The sequence below is a fragment of the Gorilla gorilla genome, chromosome 4, assembly GCF_029281585.2.
Source record: "Gorilla gorilla gorilla isolate KB3781 chromosome 4, NHGRI_mGorGor1-v2.1_pri, whole genome shotgun sequence".
NCBI classification, from domain to species: domain Eukaryota; kingdom Metazoa; phylum Chordata; class Mammalia; order Primates; family Hominidae; genus Gorilla; species Gorilla gorilla.
This window is the reverse complement of record NC_073228.2, coordinates 131,810,677-131,830,676: the sequence shown is the minus strand read 5'-3', so window position 1 is coordinate 131,830,676 and position 20,000 is coordinate 131,810,677. Positions and strand designations below refer to the sequence as shown.

Here is a 20,000-nt window from a genome sequence, read left to right as displayed (position 1 = left end):
CAAAATGAGCAAACAAAAAACAAAACACTGTTCTGTGGCAAACCAAACAGTCGGTCAGTTGAATCTGGACCACTTTTTGGACCCGCTATAGTGGAGCAAGCATGAGAAAGAAGATACCCATGGAAAGCTGTTTTTCTTATAAATGGGATAGAGGCTGACTTAAGAAAGGGGGTATAAGCAATACATATCTTTTTTGTCTAACTGCACAGGAGTGGTGAGTGATGAAATGTATACCGGCCTGGGGGCTACAGATCCTGGTTCTGGCATCTTCTTTTTATAAGTTTAGGACTAGTTATCTAGCTAAAACCTTCTCATGATGATCAAATAAAATAATCTATTTGAAATGTTCTAAATAACTGTAAATTGCTGTGTAAATATTAGTTACATTCCTATATATATATATATATAGCTGATGGTTAGTAAATGCAGGTCCGGAACAAGATAGTGGGCATCCATGACGGGTATTTGTTGTTCCTTTCACTATCACCACACCAACTGTATTTCAATAGGAGCTAGGCAATAAGGCACACTTTTTTATTGCAAGGCCAAATATTATATTATCAGCATTTTTCTTTTAATGATAACTCACTGTTATCATTGCTTGGACCTCATATGACAAAGGGCTGGTTTAGGGCTAGTTCTTTCTCTTCCATTCTGCTATCATCCATTGCCTGTGATATCATCATGCCATATGAAAAGGGTGATATCAGATAATGAACTGTTGGTGAAGCTTATTTGTGACATTTAGGAAAATGGATTAAAAAGTTATTAGACCACATGCCATGTGATTTTCCCATCCAAGAACAGAAAGATTGGGTACTATTGGAATTGTGCACTAAGGGTCATTCTTTGTTAAACAAAAAACAATAATAAACCATAGAGATGGAAATGGTCAGATAATTAAATGTCATCCTGCCACAAGCTCATATTATTGAAAATGTACAACACCATGCTGAACAGGCAAAAGCAGGAAGCATTCCCCTAGAAAACTGGAACAACACAAGGATGTACTCTGTCACCACTCCTATTCAACATAGTACTGGAAATCCTAGCCAGAGCATTCAGTCCAGGGAAAGAAAGAAAAGGCATCCAAATAGGAAGAGAAGAAGTCGAACTATCTCTGTTTGCAGATGATGTGATTCTATACGTAGAAAACCCCACAGTCTCTGCAAAAGCTTCTAGATCCGCTAAACAACTTTAGCAAAGTTTCAGGATACAAAATCAATGTACAAAAATCATTTGTGCGTTTCTGTACACTGACAACATCCAAACTGAGAGCCAAATCAAGAACACAATCCCATTCACAATAGCCAAAAAAGGAATAAAATATCTAGGAATACAGCTAGATACAGAGGGATGAAAGATCTCTACAATGAGAATTATAAAACACTGTTCAAAGAAATCAGAGATAACACAAACAAATGGAAAAACATCCCATGCTCATGAATAGGAAGAATCAATATTGCTAAAATAACCATACTGCCCAAAGCAATTTAGAGAATCATTGCTAATCCTATTAAACTACCAATGATATTCTTCATGAAATTAGAAATAAAAACTATTTTAAAATTCATACAGAACCAAAAAAGAGCTCAAATAGATAAGGCAATTCTAAGCAAAAAGAACAAAGCTGGAGACATCACATTACCTGACTTCAAACTATGCTACAAGGCTACAGTAATGAAAATAGCATGGTACTGGTACAAAAACGGACACATAGACCAATGGAACAGAATAGAGAGCCTGGAAATACTGCCACAAACCTACAACTATCTGCCCTTTGACAAAGTTTACAAAACAAGCAATGGGAAAAGGAAGCTGTACTCAAAAAATGGTGGGACACTAGCTATATTCAAAAAATGTCTGGGTGGAATAACTAGGTAGCCATATGCAGAAGACTGAAACCGGACCCTGTCCTTACACCATATACAAAAATCAACTCAAGATGGATTGAAGACTTAAATGTTAATACCTAAAACTATAAAAACCCTGGAAGATAACCTAGAAAACACCATTCTGGATACAGGTCGGGGCAAAGATTTTGTGACAAAGACACCAAAAGCAATTGCAACAGAGACAAAAATTGACAAATGGGACCAAATTAAACTAAAGAGCTTCCGCACAGCAAAAGAAACTATCAGCAGAATAAACAGACAACCTACAGAAGGGGAGAAAAATTTGGCCAAATATGCATCCTATAAAGGTCTAATATCCAGAATTTATAAGGAACTTAAACAAATTACCAAGAAAACAACAAACAACTCCATTAAAAAGTGGGCAAAGGGGATGAACAGACACTTTTCAAAAGAAGATATACACGTGGCCAACAAACATGAAAAAATGCTCAACATCTCTAATCATTAGAGAAATGCAAATCCAAATCACAATAATATACAATCTCACGTCAGTGAGAATGGCTATTATTAAAAAGTCAAAAAAAGCCGGGCATGGTGGCTCATGCCTGTAATCCCAGCACTTTGGGAGGCTGAGGTGGGTGGATCACGAGGTTAGGAGATTGAGACCATCCTGGCTAACATGGTGAAACCCCATCTCTACTAAGAAATACAAAAAATTAGCTGGGCATGGTGGCGAGTGCCTGTAATCCCAGCCACTCGGGAGGCTGAGGCAGGAGAATGGCATGAACCCAGGCAGCAGAGCTTGCCGAGATGGCGCCACTGCACCCCCGCCTGGGCGACAGAGAGAGACTCCGTCTCAAAAAAAAGAAAACAAAAAAAAGTCAAAAAAAATAAGACATGCTGGTAAGGTTGCAGAGAAAAGGGAATGCTTATATGCTGCTGGTGGTCATGTAAATTAGTTCAGCCATTGTGGAAAGCAGTGTGGCGATTTCTCAAAGGAGTTAAAACAGAGTACCATTTGACCTAGCAATCCGGTTATTGAGCATATACCCAAAGGAACATAAATCATTCTGCCACAAGACACATGCACACATATGTTCATTGCAGCACTATTCACAATAGCAAAGTCATGGAATCAACCTAAATGCCCATCAATGATAGACTGGATAAAGAAAATATAATACATATATACCATGGAATACTATAGCCATAGAAAAGAATAAGCTCATTTCCTTTGCAGTAACATAGATGAAGCTGGAGGCCATAATCGTAAACAGATTAATGTCAGGGAAAAGAAAACCAAATACTTGTTCTCACTTATAAGCAAGCTAAACTCACTTACAAGTAGGAGCTAAACCTTGAGTCCATATGAACACAAAGAAGGGAACAACAGACACCAAGGCTTACTTGAGGGTGGAGGGTGGGGAGAGGGAGAGTGTCTGGCTTTGAAAATGATTTCTTTGGGAAACTGAAAATAAGAACTGTTTTTTGTTTTGTTTTGTTTTGTTTTGTTTTACCATAAAAGTCCTAATTTCATTAGGTGTGGGAAATGTCATGGCGAGGCCTGTCTTTTGCTGTGAACTTTGTCCCAGTGTACTTGTTCTTCTATTTTAAAAAGGTTATTTCCTACTTGAACTCGATTCTCCTGTTTTAGCAGGAAAGTTCTCTTGTGTGTGGGAAATCTTAATAAAAAATTTTGTTGTAAAACCATGGATAAATAATAATTATTTCTTTATAATTTGTCTGTTCTTTTTTGTTGTCTAATTTCAAATTATGAGAATCAAGCTTTGAATCTCAAACATTTGGTTTCCTAAGTCTTTTTAAAATGTTTAAAAAAACCTTTTAGTATAGTTTTGTCTTTGCAGTTCCTATACTTGATAATTGCCAAATAAAATTATTTTTACTTACCCCTATAACATTTACCAACAATTCTCTTTTTATTGCATTAAACCAAAAATTATTTATTTCAGTGTAATATAGAAGAAAATGATTGGATTTTGAAATAAGCAGAGAGAGTATAGGAGATAATTAGAATTGGATTAGATTCATTCTTTTCCAGAAATGCACTTAGAAAGTACTATAATTTATCTCCTTTTGCTGAACTGAATACTAGAGCAATCCCTGGGCCAGTTACTCCAATGGCTTGCTTTTCTGCTAATTTTTAACAAGTTTATTGCTATGATTTCAGCTTTGCATGAAAGTATTTGGAAGTCCACTAATATAACAATGAAACTAAATTGTTAAATCCAACATTTGCCTAAATTGGTTAGAAATGTTACATATTTAACTTTCTGTCTGAGAAAATTTCATGCCACGTGAAAAAGGAGAATTAAAACTATGTATATAGTTCTGTAAATGTTTTTATACTATTAGAGAATGGCTTGCGTTACTCTTGTTAAGTACCTTATTTCCTGGATTTTCAGTTATTTTTGAATCAGATATATTACGTGATGATTTGCTGAATTTTCATTAAAAAATAGGATCATTAGCATATTAATTGCTTTGTTATATTTATACGCAATATTTTAATGGTCAGTGTGAACTGCCTCAGCAACCCGATTTGCTCTAAGAAAATGAGATTTGTGTTTACAGTGTAGGCTATAATCTGATTTTCAGTTCGTCTGAACCAGGTATTTAGCACAATTTGAAGTTTACTACTCAATTCTCTAGAGGTTTGGCAGGACATAGAAATGAACTTTGGGGCATACAATCACAAAGAGATTCGGCTGGGAAGGTGAATTTTTCCACTTTGGAATTTCTCAGGTTGGGCATGGTGGCTCATACCTGTAATTCTAGAGCTTAGGAAGGCCAAGGCAGGAGGATGCTTGAGGCCAGGAATTCGAGACCAGCCTGGGTAACATTCCAAGACCCAGTCTCTATAATAAACTAAAACAATTAGCTGAGTGTGGTGGCTCATGCCTGTGGCCCCAGCTACTCCGGAGGCTGAGACAGGAAGATTGCCTGAACCCAGGAGGTTGAGGCTGCAGTAAGCTATCGTCGTGCCACTGCACTCTAGTCTGGGCCATGGAGACCCTGTCTCTAAAAGATATTAAATTAATAAACAAATAAAGGAAAAGAATAAATTTCTCAGATGCCAATAATACTCCTCCCATCCCCTCTCCTCCAACCCTGGACACTTAAAAATTTCTTGTTACTAAGATGTCCCTAACAGAGATTAGTCTATTCATACCTTTGGGCCACATTTCCTCCCCACTTCTAGTTTGGCAGTAACCTAGACCTGAGTCAAGATCAGCTTCTTGTAAAGATGGTTTTGCGGGGTAATATGACCCCTGATGCTTTCTTCTTTGGTGGCTGGTCCTTGGATGTTTAGAGGTGATAGGCTCAATTAATTATTAATAGCATCTCCTGCTCTGCCTGTTACTTTATCTCCACTGTAAGGCTGCTTTCATACTGAGGGCTACTCAGGGCATTAGCCAGGGGAAACTGATCTAGAAGTTGACACACTGCTATCTGGAATGTGATGAAAATTTTTGTCTCTCTCTCTCTCTACTTTCCTATAGTGAGACTGGGATATCTCATTCCCAATATCCCATGAGATTAAAACAATCTTTGGTAAAATAAAGAGATGGAAACTTGGTAAGCATAATAACACAGCAAAATTGTGGAGAGGACAGTTTGTCTTGCAGATGGTCCACTCTTAACAAAGGGAAGGATTTAAAGCTTTCTCCTACAAATACACAGTAAGAACATGCCAACCCTCAGTCTCACTATAGTGTCAGAGGCAATGGGCCCTTCATGACTGCAACAGGGACACCTAGGCCAGAGAAATAGAAAAGATCAGAGAAATCATGGATTTGGGGGAGGTGAGAAAAAGGAGGGACCAGCAAGAAGGGATTTCTGAAGTGGATTCTGTAGGGACTGAAGTGCACCTTATGGAAAAGATAAAGAGGTACTTTTAACTACTTTCTGGGGTAGTGTATATTCATGATCAGTGAGTTGGTTTCATTTCTGATATAGAACCGCACCTGTACATACTTGTAGCCATTGTAGGCAAAACTGAGGTTAAATACAAATATGGGAAATTTCTTGCTGTGGTTGAAAACAGAGGCTACTGATAGGACCCACGTTTTTTGGGTTTCTTTGGTGGTGGGGTAGTGAACCTCTGGAGTCAATATCAACAAGTCATCTTATGTGAGTCAAGAACTCAATTAATTCCTTTTTTGTTTTTGAAAAATCACATTTGGAAACTGTGTTTTGTAGATAGTTGGGATCCATAATCAGATTATGCAATAGGTAAATAGTGTAGAAGACTCACCCCAGATTTCAAGGAGAAATCTCCTTCTGGGGATTGTCTATTACTCTGGGAGCAAAAGTATAATAGGTCTGCTTGAAGCCATCCCTAAGCCAATGTGGCCTAAATGTAGTTTCTGGAATAAATTCATCAGGAATACCACATGTGTTTATTAAAATGCATATTCCTGGGCCCTAAACTAGAGGCCAGGAATATACATTCTTGCTGATTACTCATGCTCAGTATATCTGAGAACCTCTGCTGAAACAATGCTGATCAGGTTTACCCCACTTTCACCCACTTCCCTTCTCCCATTTCCCATCTCTCAATACAATCAGCCTTACTTTAAGGAGATCCTTGTGTGTCTATGAACTTCTGGATGGTGAAAATGGTGATTCTCATGTTTGCTGTGATTTCTAACATCTATAATTGTGCCTTCCAGATAGAAGAGTATTTGATGAGGATTTGTTGAACTGGTTGAATTAAATTGAGAACTAGCATTACAGTCATACTCATGAAACTACAGCTGTTTGCCTGAGTCATGCTGTACCAGAACAGGAAGAACTAAGGACCGAAGTCTTCCTCACAGTTAGTGCCTAGCTGCTCCCTTTGAGTGGAAAATAGTTTATTTGAAGGGGTTGAGCGGAAGAGGAATATGATCCGATTTCTTTTATTCCATTAATTACAGGGCAGCTTTCCGTTGCCCATTCTCCATTATTTCTGCCAGTGTTTTGCACTGTTCACAGCTCATTGGTACAATCATAACAGAAGATTGTATTTTGCTTTGGTTTTAGTCTTGTTCCTAAGGGAAAAATCAGTGTTGTGTGTTTTCCCAGGGAGATGCTGTACCAGGACACTTTTCCCAAAGGAATGCAGCTTTGATTCGCCCATTTTTAATTTTTTTATTGCTTTAGTTTTATTTCCTTTCTATCCTTGCTAATGTTAATAAAATGCATGACATAAAGAAATAAACTCCTGAGGACATGAAAGGACAGACCTCATGGCTATTTACTCTGCTGACGGCTCCTGCTCTTTAGCTCCTGCTCTTTAGTATCCGCGCATTCACCAGTTTGAAGCTGGCCCTCCGTGACAGCTTTCTGTTCACAATAGAGCTACATACTAAACGGGGTCAGTGCCACCCCTCCCTTGCAGTGTGACAAATCTCTGCTAAGAGGATAATGCTAAGTTCTTTCACCATCTGTCTAGTTTTGTTTTCTTCCCTCCCCCACTGCTACCAGGAATGTCTAAAAACATAGTATTCTACAGCTGCGTGGTTTACGTGACTATTGCTGTCCAAAGGGGAAACATTCAGTGTTTGCTCTTGAACATTTCCTTTATTTTGTTTCCTTCCAATACGAACATTATAGTATACATTCAAACACATGAACTTGAGTTTGTCACCTAGGAGACTATTTGGGATCGGACTTTACCTGGATGACACTTAATAAACTTTTATTGTTTTCTTATTGGGAATCTACAAATTCTCATCAGAGACCACAGGCGGGATGTCATGAGTAGAGAAAACTGGGGCTTCTGGTAAACATCCTGGAGGGTCCTTGACCTCTTGGGGAGGATGGAGACTCCGCTCAGCTTCCAGCTGCTGAATCTTCCTTTCCTTTTCCTCCAAAACTTCTTTCAGCTGAGTAATTCTCTCAGTCTGAAGGGAAACCTGGGTCAACAGTTCCATTATCAGGCTAATTTTTCTATCACCTTCTTCCACAGGTGGGAGACCTCCACAGAACCCTTCCAGCAAGCTGTCTTCTAAAGCAAACAAGAAAAGGAAAGTCTGAGCAGTTTTGATTAGATTTCCCAGAAGTCAAAGCAAGGAAAAATGAAAAAGCTTCATTTCTCACGTTCTTAAAAGAGAGCACAGATGTTGCATCATCTGGTTAGATACCCTGAGAATAAAATCTGGATCCAGTGAGAGGAAAGATTCTGGGTGCTCATGAAAAAAGAAACAAAACAAAACTTGGGAGCCTCTTGAGAGTGTACAGCATCAGCCCTTGCCAACTCTTGTTTATATGCATTTAACTTTCAGTTAACCATGGGAATAATTCATGAAAATCCAATCTACAAACAAAGGCCATCCCAATGTTCATGTTATTCTTTTCCCTAAGAATCTTTCACAAGAGCTATAATCAAGTAAATTATGCTTTGATTTGAATTTTAATTCAATTGAAAATAAAAAATGAGGGCCGGACGCAGTGGCTCACGCCTGTAATCCCAGCGCTTTGGGAGGCCGAGGCGGATGGATCACGAGGTCAGGAGATCGAGACCATCCTGGCTAACACGGTGAAACCCCATCCCTACTAAAAATACAAAAAATTAGCCGGGCGTGGTGGCAGGTGCCTGTAGTCCCAGCTACTCGGGAGGCTGAGGCAGGAGAATGGCGTGAACCCAGGAGGCAGAGGTTGCAGTGAGCCGAGATCATGCTACTGCACTCCAGCCTGGGCGACAGAGCAAGACTCTGTCTATAAATAAATAAATAAATAACGAAAAGGTTGCCATTGCCCTTTCTGGGGAAAGTGATAATGAGGAAAGACTAGATTCTTAACCCAAGTCAGCTTTAGAGTCGGCAAGGGTACAATTTGAGGTGATCCAGGAAAACTCTATTAGCATGGTATTTCCCATACAGATTCATTTCTTTCAGGCCTGAAGTCTTTTTGGCACTTCTTAATAAAATCACAGATACCTCTTGGACATGAAAGCTTATCCTTTATCAATTTCTATCAGTTAACCACTCAGATGAGGATAAAGGCCTGAGTGAGAAAGGACAGAGAGAGGTTCCACAAAGAGATAAAAGATGAGTGGCCATAAGGAGTCCTTGAAAACACACCTCTCTAGCCCATCAAAAAATGCAGCTCCTTAAACTCAAGTCCATCTTACTAGCCTTTAGCAGTACCCCACCACTCTCGAAATTTCCAGCATTAAATGTCTCGGAGCTATATAAAAGGCAGACTTAGGTACAAGTAGGAAGAGATATCAAGGGCTTGGGTATCATTTCAGCACTAATGGAGCTAATGGCATGTATGAATGAACGTGATGCGTGGTCTCCACGATAGATTGTTACAATTGAGGTCCCACATTTATGAGATTCCCAGTGAAAACAAATCTCACAGCTTCACCTGAGAGAAACATTACTGTCAGTCTCAGATACAAAAGCCTGCTGCTATTAGGTACCTACGCACCTGCTGAAAATGGACCAGCTTTGCTGTAGTAGTGCATGCAGGCAAAAAAAAAAAACATAAAAATAACCCATTTCTCAACAAATAAAATTAATTGGCAGTCATCACGTTCCCAAGGGATCAAGGGGTAAAATCTTTGGCAGCATATTGCACAGTGGGCAGGGTGTTTTTGGCTTCATAAAAGTGATGAGAGGAGACATCAGGCTATTCTCTGCTCTTAGAAATTATTAGCTCTTTACTAACATTTAAGAATCCATGGGGAAATTTTTGTTCTGAATTTCTGTTAGAATATTTAATATTATAACAATAATATTTAAGATGTTGGTTTGAAGGTGGGGCACGGTGGCTCACGCCTGTAATCCCAGCACTTTGGGAGGCTGAAGCTGGTGGATTACTTGAGGTCAGGAGTTTAAGACCAGCCTGGCCAAATGGTGAAACCTCATCTCTACTAAAAATACAAATATTAGCCAGGTGTGGTGGTGCACACCTGTAATCCCAGCTACTCGGCTACTTGGGAGGCTGAGGCTCGAGAATCACTTCAGCCTGGGAGTTGCAGGTTGCATTGAGCTGAGATTGTGCCACAGCATTCCAGCCTGGGCGACAGAGTGAGACTCCATCTCAAAAAAAAAAAAAAAAAAAAAAAAGATGTTGGTTTGAGTGCCTTTCATAAGTTAAGCAACGGGAAAACAGCTCAAATTTCAAAAGAGCATTTAGTTAATTGCCTCTGCGATAAGCCTTCGCTTTCCAGCCCAGGAGAGGGAGTCCATATGGCAGGAGGCCTTCCTCATCTCCTGATGTGCCAAGCTCTCACCTTTCCTTTAATGCCTGTGCTTTCCAGCCCAGGAGAGGGAGTCCATATGGCAGGAGGCCTTCCTCATCTCCTGATGTGCCAGGGTCTCACCTTTCCTTTCATTTGGCTGGAGCTGTGCTGTCCAATACAGTAGTCACTAGTCACATGTGACCATTAAGCAATGGAATGTGGCTAGTCTGAATAAAGATGTGCTTTAATGTAAAATACACATTTGACTGGGAGATTTAGTTTAAAAAATGTTAAATACTTCAAATTTTCTATATTGCTCATGCATTAAAATGATAATATTTAGAATACATTGTGTTAAAGAAAATGTATTTTTAAAATAATTTAACTGACTTATTTTTATGTTTTTAAAAATGTGGCTCCTAGAAAATTTAAAATACATGGCTTGCATTTGTGGCTCCCATTATATTTCTGTTGGATAATGCTGGGCTAGCATTTCCTTCCAGATGAGCACTCTCTGAAACCCAGGTGGATGTGTTACCTGGAGATGGCTCTAGTTAACCTGCACGGATATCATTTGAGAGGGAGGATCTCTGGTCCTCAAGCATTGGCACACAGATTATTTTTCTGTTACCCCAGAGGATGGAGTCATGGAAATCAAAGTTTGGCAAAAAGTGATGCCTGCCAGTTAATTTTATTTGCTGGGGAATGGGTGATTTCTTGCCTGAATGCACTACCACAGCAAAGCTGCCCCACCTTAAGCAGGTGTGTAGGTACCCAGGTAGCAGGCTTTTGTATCCGTGACTGACAGTAATGTTTCTCTCAGTCCCTAAGCTACTCCTTAAACTACATAAGAAACTGATTCAGGTGGGTCGAAGTGAGTTTCATCAGGAGTAGGAGAAGGAAAATGGCAGCAAAGTGGCCAGGGAAGATGCTGAGGAGAGGAGCAGTGAACAGTGGGGGATGCAGGGCCTCAGCAGGGGGCACGGGTGGAAGGGGGTGCATTGGAACCTCACTGTGCCTGTCTGACATCTTCTTCCTCTTTGACTTCTCCTTCCATCTTTTCTCTCCTCAGTTTTTCCTCTGCTTTTAGAATGAGTTATTTTCAACAGATTTGTACAATGAAGAAAGGAGTTTAGTGTCACCCCTGGTCAAACTGGTCAAAACGTTTTTAGACAATGCAGTATAGGTAGAGTTCACCCAGCTCTAATGATACAGCAGCAAAAATGCGGCGAAGCGGCATTGCATAGGCAGTCACGGTCACTAGGACCACATCATCCTTCTGGAAGAGAGTATTACAGGGAGAAGGTGGAAAGAAAATGAGAGGAGAAGCGAGTGTCTAGGCAGCTTGGGCTGCTATCACAAAGTACTACAGATGGGGTGGCTTAAACAAGAAACTTTTTTTCTATACTTCTGGGGTCTAGAAGTCTCAGATCAGGATGTCAGGATGGTCAGGTTCTGGTGAGGACTGTCTTCCTGGCCACCTTTATGCTGCGTCCTCACATGGCAGAAAGAGAGAGACCAAAAACTCTCTCATATCTCTTCTTATAAGGGCACTGGCTGCATCATGAAAGGCCCACTCTCATGAACCCATCCAAGCCTAATTATTTCCCACAGGCCCCATCTCCAAATGCCATCTAGTCGGGGGCTAGGGCTTCAACACAGGAATTTTGATGGGGACATAATTCAGTCCATAGCACAAGAAGAGGACAGTCAGAAAAGGGGTAGAGTAGATGCTGAAAAAAAGAGAGATGGCATGAGGATTCCCATTGTACTGTTCTCATGTATTAAATGAAAATACTAATAGACAACCTAAAGACATACTAAAAATAAAAAAAATTCTCATACAAGTATATTTTACTACTAGTCTCTTTACACATATAAAACACAAATATTTTGTTCCATTTCTAAATACATTACAACTAACAAAAGCGTTTAAAACTCTTTAGCAAAGTGGGGGACTTCAAGAGCCTCAAGTCCTATTTGTATTGGAAAGGGCCCAAGGCCACCCCAGTGAGTTTTCTAGAATCTATCACTAACCATCTCACTCCTCTCCCCCCATCTAGTCTCCCTCATCTGTAACAGGAAGTGATGTGTGTCCCCAAAGTCCTGACAGCTCTACATGTCCCACACTTCACACACCTGTGGTCCCTCATAGGCTTCTGCTGGCAGCTCAGACAGTCTTGCCAAGGCGGGTCTCCCTGAAGCCTGGAGGTGCTGTTATCTGACCAGATCATCTCAGCCTTAACCCCACACCCACAGGATCCAGGAAACCCAGAGATTGCAACAAGAAAGGCTCTTCTATGTGAGACGGAGGAAAAACCTGATTAGCAACAGTGAGGGTATAAACTCATCACTTTCACCACTACTGAAGGGGTTTTTACAGTCATACATCATTCTTCATCATTTCCCCTCTTTCTTCTATGACTTAAAATAGATGTAAGTCAGGACTGAGAATGAGAGTGTACAGTTCTCGCAAAAAGACTATAGGGGATGGCCGGTGGGAATTGGGCAGGGTTAGAAAGGTTTAGTGAGAGGAGAGGCAGTCCCAGCATTCTGCCTTCGGCTGACCCAGGCTGTACTCACTTTTCTATGTCAGCCTTGAAAGACCAAAGACCCAGAAGAAAACATGACCTTGCCTTTGGCCATTTCCAGCTTCCTGTTCTTCATACCCTCAAAACCTTTATGCTCTGAGAAAAGTGACATGTGAGAGTTACATCAAAAATGACTAATAATAGCTAAATAGATAACAATAGAGGTGACTGTAGTTGAAGGAGTACCTTAAGAGACTGAGCATTGACTACATTTTTGGGGTGATCTAGTCTCATCTGCTACCAGTATAGGAATTATTTCTGTAACATCTCTTTGATAATTTTTTTTCTTTTCTTTTCTTTTTTTGAAACGGAGTTTTGCTCTTGTTGCCCAGGCTGAAGTGCGATGGTGCAATCTTGGCTCACCACAACCTCCGCCTCCCGGGTTCAAGCGATTCTCCTGCCTCAGCCTCTTGAGTAGCTGGGATTACAGGCATGCGCCACCACGCTCAGATAATTTTGTATTTTTAGTAGAGATGGGATTTCTCCATGTTGACCAGGGTGGTCTCGAACTCCCAACCTCAGGTGATCCACCTGCCCCGGCCTCCCAAAGTGCTGGGATTACAGGTATGAGCCACCGTGCCTGGCCTCTCTTTGATAATTTTCTAAGCAAGCGGCTCTCAGTCACTGGTGTCCCTCCAGCTCTTCAGAGGTTGGCTGCCAATTGTAATCAATGAGTTAAAAATCTGAATTTTGTGATCACTGCAGCTGTACACTGTCACAGAGAGACCTGACAGAGGGAACACTGCCATACATAGACTGGGAAAACAGTGGGGCATCACTTGTTGCTAATCAGAGCAAGAAGGAGTGGTTTCATATTAGGTCAACATACCTAGAATATGTGAAAACATTGCTTCACGAGTCCAAGACGTTAACACTTTTCTGTAAACAGTGATGCAGGGCTGAAAAGTGACCCAATGAATAGGAGGAAGAGTTCTTTTAGATTTTCTAAATACTTCTTGCTAAAAAGGGATGTTCCCCTTTTGATTTCTTTATGGGTGCCACCAAAAAGTATGCATTAAACAGAGAAATGCTGAGAAGCACTGATCTAATTTCTGACCCAACTACCTCTAACAATGGGAAATATACTTGTTGCTAGCCAGATCCCAAGTATCCTCCATAGTCATCTTCTTGTTCATTCATTCATCCAATAATTATGTTTGGGAACCTGCACATAGAGAATAAATAAGATAAAATGTTGGCTCCACAGCTGCAGCTTCACAGTGAAGTAGGGGAGGGGCAGCACTGAGTTAGGCCCTAAAGGGCATTCGGGATTAGCCTAAACAAACACCTCAGCTGGGTACTCACTCGTCAAAGTTTACTTTTCCCTCTGCCTTTCAAGCTAATGACTAAGGCTGCCAAGTATTTACTCAACAAGAAAGACCCAACAAGGATCACCGGTGAGGTGATTAAATACCTCATTCCACCAGAGCCACCCAGGATTGCTGTTTGGACTAAAAGACAATGTCAGCTTCCTCCTCTGTACAAATGCCCATTACTCTGACTCACTATGGGGCTGGTTTTGAAAGTTATGTATTATTTGTCAGCAACCACCACAGAGTCCAGGGTCATCTCTTGCCATACTTGGACTTGCACATACTTGGCACAGCTTTAGGACATATTCTTTAGAAATATATCCCTCCCACTTAAATTGACAAACCTAAACAAAACTTTTTAGGTTTTCTATCCTTCTCTAGATTTTTACAGTGAACGTTTGCAAATGGCTATTCTCCGAAATAAATGATTCACTTATTTTTTCTGTATTGTAGTACAAATATTTTTCTTTTTGAAAATCAAATTAGTCCTATGTCTTGAAGTTTCATCTGTCCTCCCCTTTTAATGTTTTTACTTGTAAAGAGACCAATCTCTATAGTGCCAAATGACTGACTTCAAAGGTACTTCAATTTCCTTCCACTAAAGCTGTCAACATTTAGGATCCATCTGAAGTAGGCATGTGTTAATTGATTTGGAAAAAACAAGCAGCATTATAAGAATACAATTGGTTGGCAAAGAGGTTTGGTCATTAAAAAGAATTAAAATGTAGTATATAATATTAGCTAGAAACTTTTGATAATATAATGAAGATCAGTCTTATAATAGTTATATTTTAGAGGAAAAATTCCAGATGTAATGGCACGGTGGAGGGAATATATGTTTTCACCTAGCAACAGGCCCAAACCTGAGAGTTTAAGAAGATCTGTCTGTTTTAGTAAGTGACTTAGAAGGGAACAAATACTTAGTTGAGATCATGATGGAAGGGCTGCAGCCTAAATGACATGGGGTAGTGCTCCTGAGAACAGTGGATCAGAGAGCCTGTAGAACACCCAGTGAAAAGGAAAACAAGAGGCAAGAGAGACCATGTAGGAAGCAGTTGTTGCTTACTGCTCATCTGGGCCTTGAGAAGTTGTGGTGCCTGCATATCTTAGTCTGCTTAGGATGCCTTAGTTTATAAACAACAGAATTTTATTTCTCATAGTTCTGGAGACTGGGAAGTTGACGATCAAAGTGCCGGCACGTTCATTGTCTAGTAAGGACCCATTCCTCATAGATGGTGCCTCCCAGCTGTGTCCTTCTATGGTGGAAAAGCCAATAGGCTCCCTCAAGATTCTTTTATAAAGCATTACTCCCATTCATGAGGGCTCTGCCCTCATGACCTTGTCACCTCCTAAAGACCTTACCTTTTAATAGCAACCCACTGGGGATTGGATGTCAACATACGTATTTTGGAGGACCACAAACATTCAGACCCTAGTACTCCACCAGTCTCCAGACCAGAGTGAGGGGCCTGGCAGATGAAGACACTTCTAGGACTTGTTTACTGTTTAGTGAACACGTAGAATGAATGAAAAACACTTGTCTCTAACCACTAGCATCACTCATGTGGCAATTAGATGCTCTCATGGTGAGAGGTGTGTGGGAGTTAAGCAGACCAAGAGAAATACAGATTCCTATCTTACTTCTTATGCTCAGTCTGAGGCATATACTCACTCCAGTGCCCATGCTCATCATTTATTTAAGTGGTAATTCCCTCTCGCCTAGTATTTAAGTATTGCAATAGCTTCTTCTCTGGTCACCCTGCTTCTGCTACTTTAGGCTGGTTTCAACTCTGCACAGAGAGGTCCCATTAAAATATAAGTCAGGTCTTGACACTCTCGCCTACAATGCTCCAGCGACTTTTCATCTCATGCAGACCAAAGTCTCACACTGATCTTCAAGGCCCTATGTGATCTGGGACCTCTTTACTTCGATAGCACGTAACCTATTCCTCCTTCCTCCTCTCCAGAGTAAATGCAACATTTCCTCTGCTACATTTCCACAACTCTCACTGCTGTTCTACCAGGCCTGGCATGTTCTTATCCCAGGGCCTTTGCATTTACTATTTCCTCTGCCTGCACAATTGTATACCTGAGGCATACATGGCTAGCTCTCTCAGTTCGTTCAGGTCTTCAACCCTCCAAAGTCACCTTCACACAATTAAGCCTTCCCTGGCCATCTTACCTACAATTTCAACCCAAGCCCCATTGCTGAACACTTCACATCCATGTTTTCTGCCTTGTTTTTACTGACATGCTGTATCTGACTACTCTAGATCTGGTTTTTATCTTGTTTGCAGTCACTCTCCCCTAGTAGAATGAAAGCTCCATGAAAGCAGGGCTTTTTTATTGTTTCGTTCAGTACTGTATCCCCTGTGCCCAAAATAGTGCATGGATTGTAGTGATGGTCATTTGTCAAGTGAATAAATAAATGAAAGTTAAGTGCATATATAACACAAATCACCTAAGAAAGCATCAGTCCAAAGGTTACAATTGCTGTATCATTAGGGTGGATACAACAATATCCTAGATTCCCTTCCCAGGAGTATTTTTTTCTTCAAATAATGCTTTCACTACTGCATTAGAAAAAATAAACTGGTGGCCGGGCATGGTGACTCATGCCTGTAATCCCAACGCTTTAGGAGGCCGAAGTGGGAGGATCACCTGAAGTTGGGAGTTCGAGACCAGCCTGACCAACATGGAGAAACCCTGTCTCTACTAAAAATACAAAATTAGCCGGGCGTGGTGGCGCATGCCTGTAATCCCAGCTACTTGGGAGGCTGAGGTGGGAGAATCACTTGAACTTGAAAGGCAGAGGTTGCAGTGAGCCAAGATCGTGCCATTGCACTCCAGCCTGTGCAACAAGAGTGAAACTTTGTCTCAAAAAAACCAAAACAAACTGTTGTCATTGCATGTAACATCACTGAGTTTACTTTTTTTTTTTTTTTTGAGATAGAGTCTCACTCTGTTGCCCAGGCTGGAGCGCAGTGGTGCGATCTCGGATCACTGCAACCTCTGCCTCCCGGGTTCAAGCGATTCCCCTGCCTCAGCCTCCCAAGTAGGTGGGACTACAGGTGCGCACCACCACTCCCGGCTAATTTTTTTTTGTATTTTAGTAGAAACAGGGTTTCGCCATGTTGGCCAGGATGGTCTCAATCTCCTGACCTCATGATCCACCCACCTCGGCCTCCCAAAGTGCTGGGATTACAGGTGTGAGCCACCGTGCCCAGCCTACTTTCTTTTTTGATAGAAAACAGAAAGTTAGAAAAATTGATCCCCTAGATGTCTTCCCAATCTAGGATTTAGATTTCTATAAGCTATAAAAATTGTTCCCCAAGTCTGGCACTGGGAAATCTCTGTTAATATGGAGAATCCAAGATCTCACCCTTGAAATTCTGCTTGAGCGAATCTAGAAGGGTGCCTGGGAATCTATATTTTTACAGAGCTTCCCAAGGAAATCTGATGATCAGCCAGGTTTCTACAAGTGAATTTCTGCTGACCTGCAAGATTTATGGTGAACCAAGATTTGGCTAAATCCTAATAGGTAGGCCAGAAATCACCAGGCAACCCTATTCTTGACAAGGCTGCAATATGCACAGCTGGAGGAGGGAGAGCACATCTATTGTGCTGGCTACTTGACAAAGCTTTGCCTTTAAATGTTACTAGCTGATTGAATGCATCCATGGTCCTTGCAACCCAGCCCCGCTGCTTTAATTAGCTTACATCCCAACAATATCTTGCCAGTTCCAATTTGGCTGAATTATCTCCAGAACATACAGAAAAAATGATGAGTGTTCAGGGGTTTGTTTCTGTTTTTGCTTCCATTTCTGTCTCAGTGGATGAATAGATCTATTTCCTTAGACTCTCTTTTCCTTCCTATGGGTAGTGGGTGGGAAAGAGAGGATGAGCCAGAGGGAGAGGAAGGAAGAGATTGGACTTTGGGTTGGAAGCACAGTGACTCCCCAGCTTCCACAGAAGTTTAACAGTTACCACCACCATGCAGGGAGGAAGTGAATCCCCCCGTCCTGAGAATCTGAATCCAGACCCTTATTCCTGGAGCTTGCTGGAGTCAGCACATATGTCCAAGAAGACTGATAAGAACAGTATCACAGAAAGATGTGTGCATACACATCTTTGCTAGCACAGGAAAGGGTGACAGGGTGTTGGTCGTTTGTGCGGAAAAGCAAGTGATGATGTCTCAAAGATGACGCCACAAAATGAATATAGGCTTGTGGGAGGTGGGGGTAGGCCCCAGTGGCCAGACATTGGCTGGTGAGCAGAGTGCAATGTGTATCCCATCTTCTGTCTACTCTCCAGTAGCGCAAAATGTTCCATTAGGATTGAGGGTAGGACAACCTAGGCTAACTTACTTAGCTCATCAGTTCCTTTCTGGGGCAGAGTTCCTTCCCACCCACTGGAGGGTCTCAGGCCACATCAGAATATTTTACAGAAGGGGTTCTTGGTAAGATTGAGAAGACTGTTAGCATAACCATGTACCTGAGTTATGCCAAGAGGAAGTCAATCTGAGCAGAAGAAAAGGTTTCTGGAATCTCTCTTACTTCCTCCTATGAGTAGGACCTGAAGTCTCCTCCCATAACTCTGGCTTTGAAGAGAATAATGGATGGAATGCAGTGACCAGCAGCCTGGCCAGAAGCCACAAGGTAAAAATGGACACTGGTGGGAGGTCAGGAAATTCCAGGAGGGAGAGACCATGAGATTGAATGAATGGAAGAAAGATAGAAGACAATAGATGAAGCACTGCTTCTATGCTTATCTGAAAATGAATCAGTATGGACTCAAAGTCAATTGAAGGTGCAAAAGTAAAGATGATTTTACATATTTTTATTTTAGTTTAGTTTAGTTTATTTTAGTTTAATTTGAGACGAAGTCTCACTCTATCACCCAGGCTGAAGTGCAAGTGGCACAATCTCGGCTCACTGTAACCTCCGCCTCCAGGGATCAAGCGATTCTCCTGCATCAGCCTCCAGAGTAGCTGGGATTATGGGCACGCACCACCACACCTGGCTAACTTTGTGTTTTTAGTAGAGATGGGATTTTATCATGTCAGTCAGGCTGGTCTTGAACTCCTGACCTCAAGTGATTTGCCTGCCTTTGCCTCCTAAAGTGTTGGGATTACAGGTGTGAGTCACTGCGCCTGGCCATTTTCCATCTTTTGGACGGCATGTTGCACTGGTGTCAAATGTGGGACTTTTTCAAGTTTTTCTTCCTGGTGGTGCACAAGCGTTTGTTAAGGATACCTCCTTATGAAATAAGGAATGCCTACTTAGATAATTTGTTTGCCTTAATTTTAAAAAGATATGACAGTTTCTAGTGTTGTGTAGCACTGAGAAACAAAACAATGCTGTAGTAATAATAGTATTGTTAGGGCTATTCTTTGATAATGACTGAAAAAAATTTTTGAGAAAGATGGGATAAAGGATCCATTGCTATTGTTTATCAGGATTTTACTTGTTTAAACTGTGCAGAGGAATGGGCTTTGTACAGAGGAGGTACAAGTTATTTTGATTTAGCTGACTTGACATTGCTATTAAATGTTCCTGATGACAGGACACTTGAATGCAATCTTTTATTGTACCAAATTTTGACTGACATGTGCAACTATACATCTCTACACACAGCCCCTTCTCTTTTTAAAATTTCACCCCATCCCTCATTTTCTTTCTTTTGATCAGCCTTGGGATGACAGTGAGATAGCACTACTGGTCTGCAGAGGAGTCTCTCTTTTCCTAGCCCCCTAGATATGGTGCTAGGTCTGAAGTCAGTGTCTTTTGGCCAGAGCTTAAAAATGTGTGCATAAGACATAATAAACTGCAAAAGATACTACAGCAGCAGCAGGTTCACACAGAACTTATTTTTGTTGTTCATTTATTTTGTTCTGAATACTAAAAACGATGAAATAAAATGCTACCAGTACCAGCCAAGTGGGATCATCACATAATTCTCAGAACATATTCTCTGAGTGGTGGCCCCTCTATCGTTTAAGAATAACATGGCTGAGTCCGGGCGTGGTGGCTCACGCCTGTAA

General features: G+C 41.1%; 1 protein-coding gene and 1 long non-coding RNA gene across 4 annotated transcripts in view; one reads left to right on the top strand and one right to left on the bottom strand.

Annotated features, from left to right (window-relative positions):
* LOC109027029 (uncharacterized) overlaps positions 1-14,404 on the top strand; it is a 45,002-nt gene extending 30,598 nt beyond the window's left edge. Inside the window, exon 4 of the long non-coding RNA XR_008680343.2 lies at positions 7,831-14,404. This is a non-coding gene — a long non-coding RNA (uncharacterized lncRNA). The remainder of the gene's footprint in view (positions 1-7,830) is intronic.
* Positions 7,421-20,000, bottom strand: part of CCDC192 (coiled-coil domain containing 192) — a 230,511-nt gene continuing 217,931 nt past the window's right edge. For all 3 annotated transcript variants that reach the window (XM_031011048.3, XM_019028132.3, XM_031011047.3), the window contains one exon: positions 7,421-7,869. In XM_031011048.3, coding sequence (XP_030866908.2) covers positions 7,583-7,869 — 287 coding nt within the window. In that variant the 3' untranslated portion in view covers positions 7,421-7,582. The remainder of the gene's footprint in view (positions 7,870-20,000) is intronic.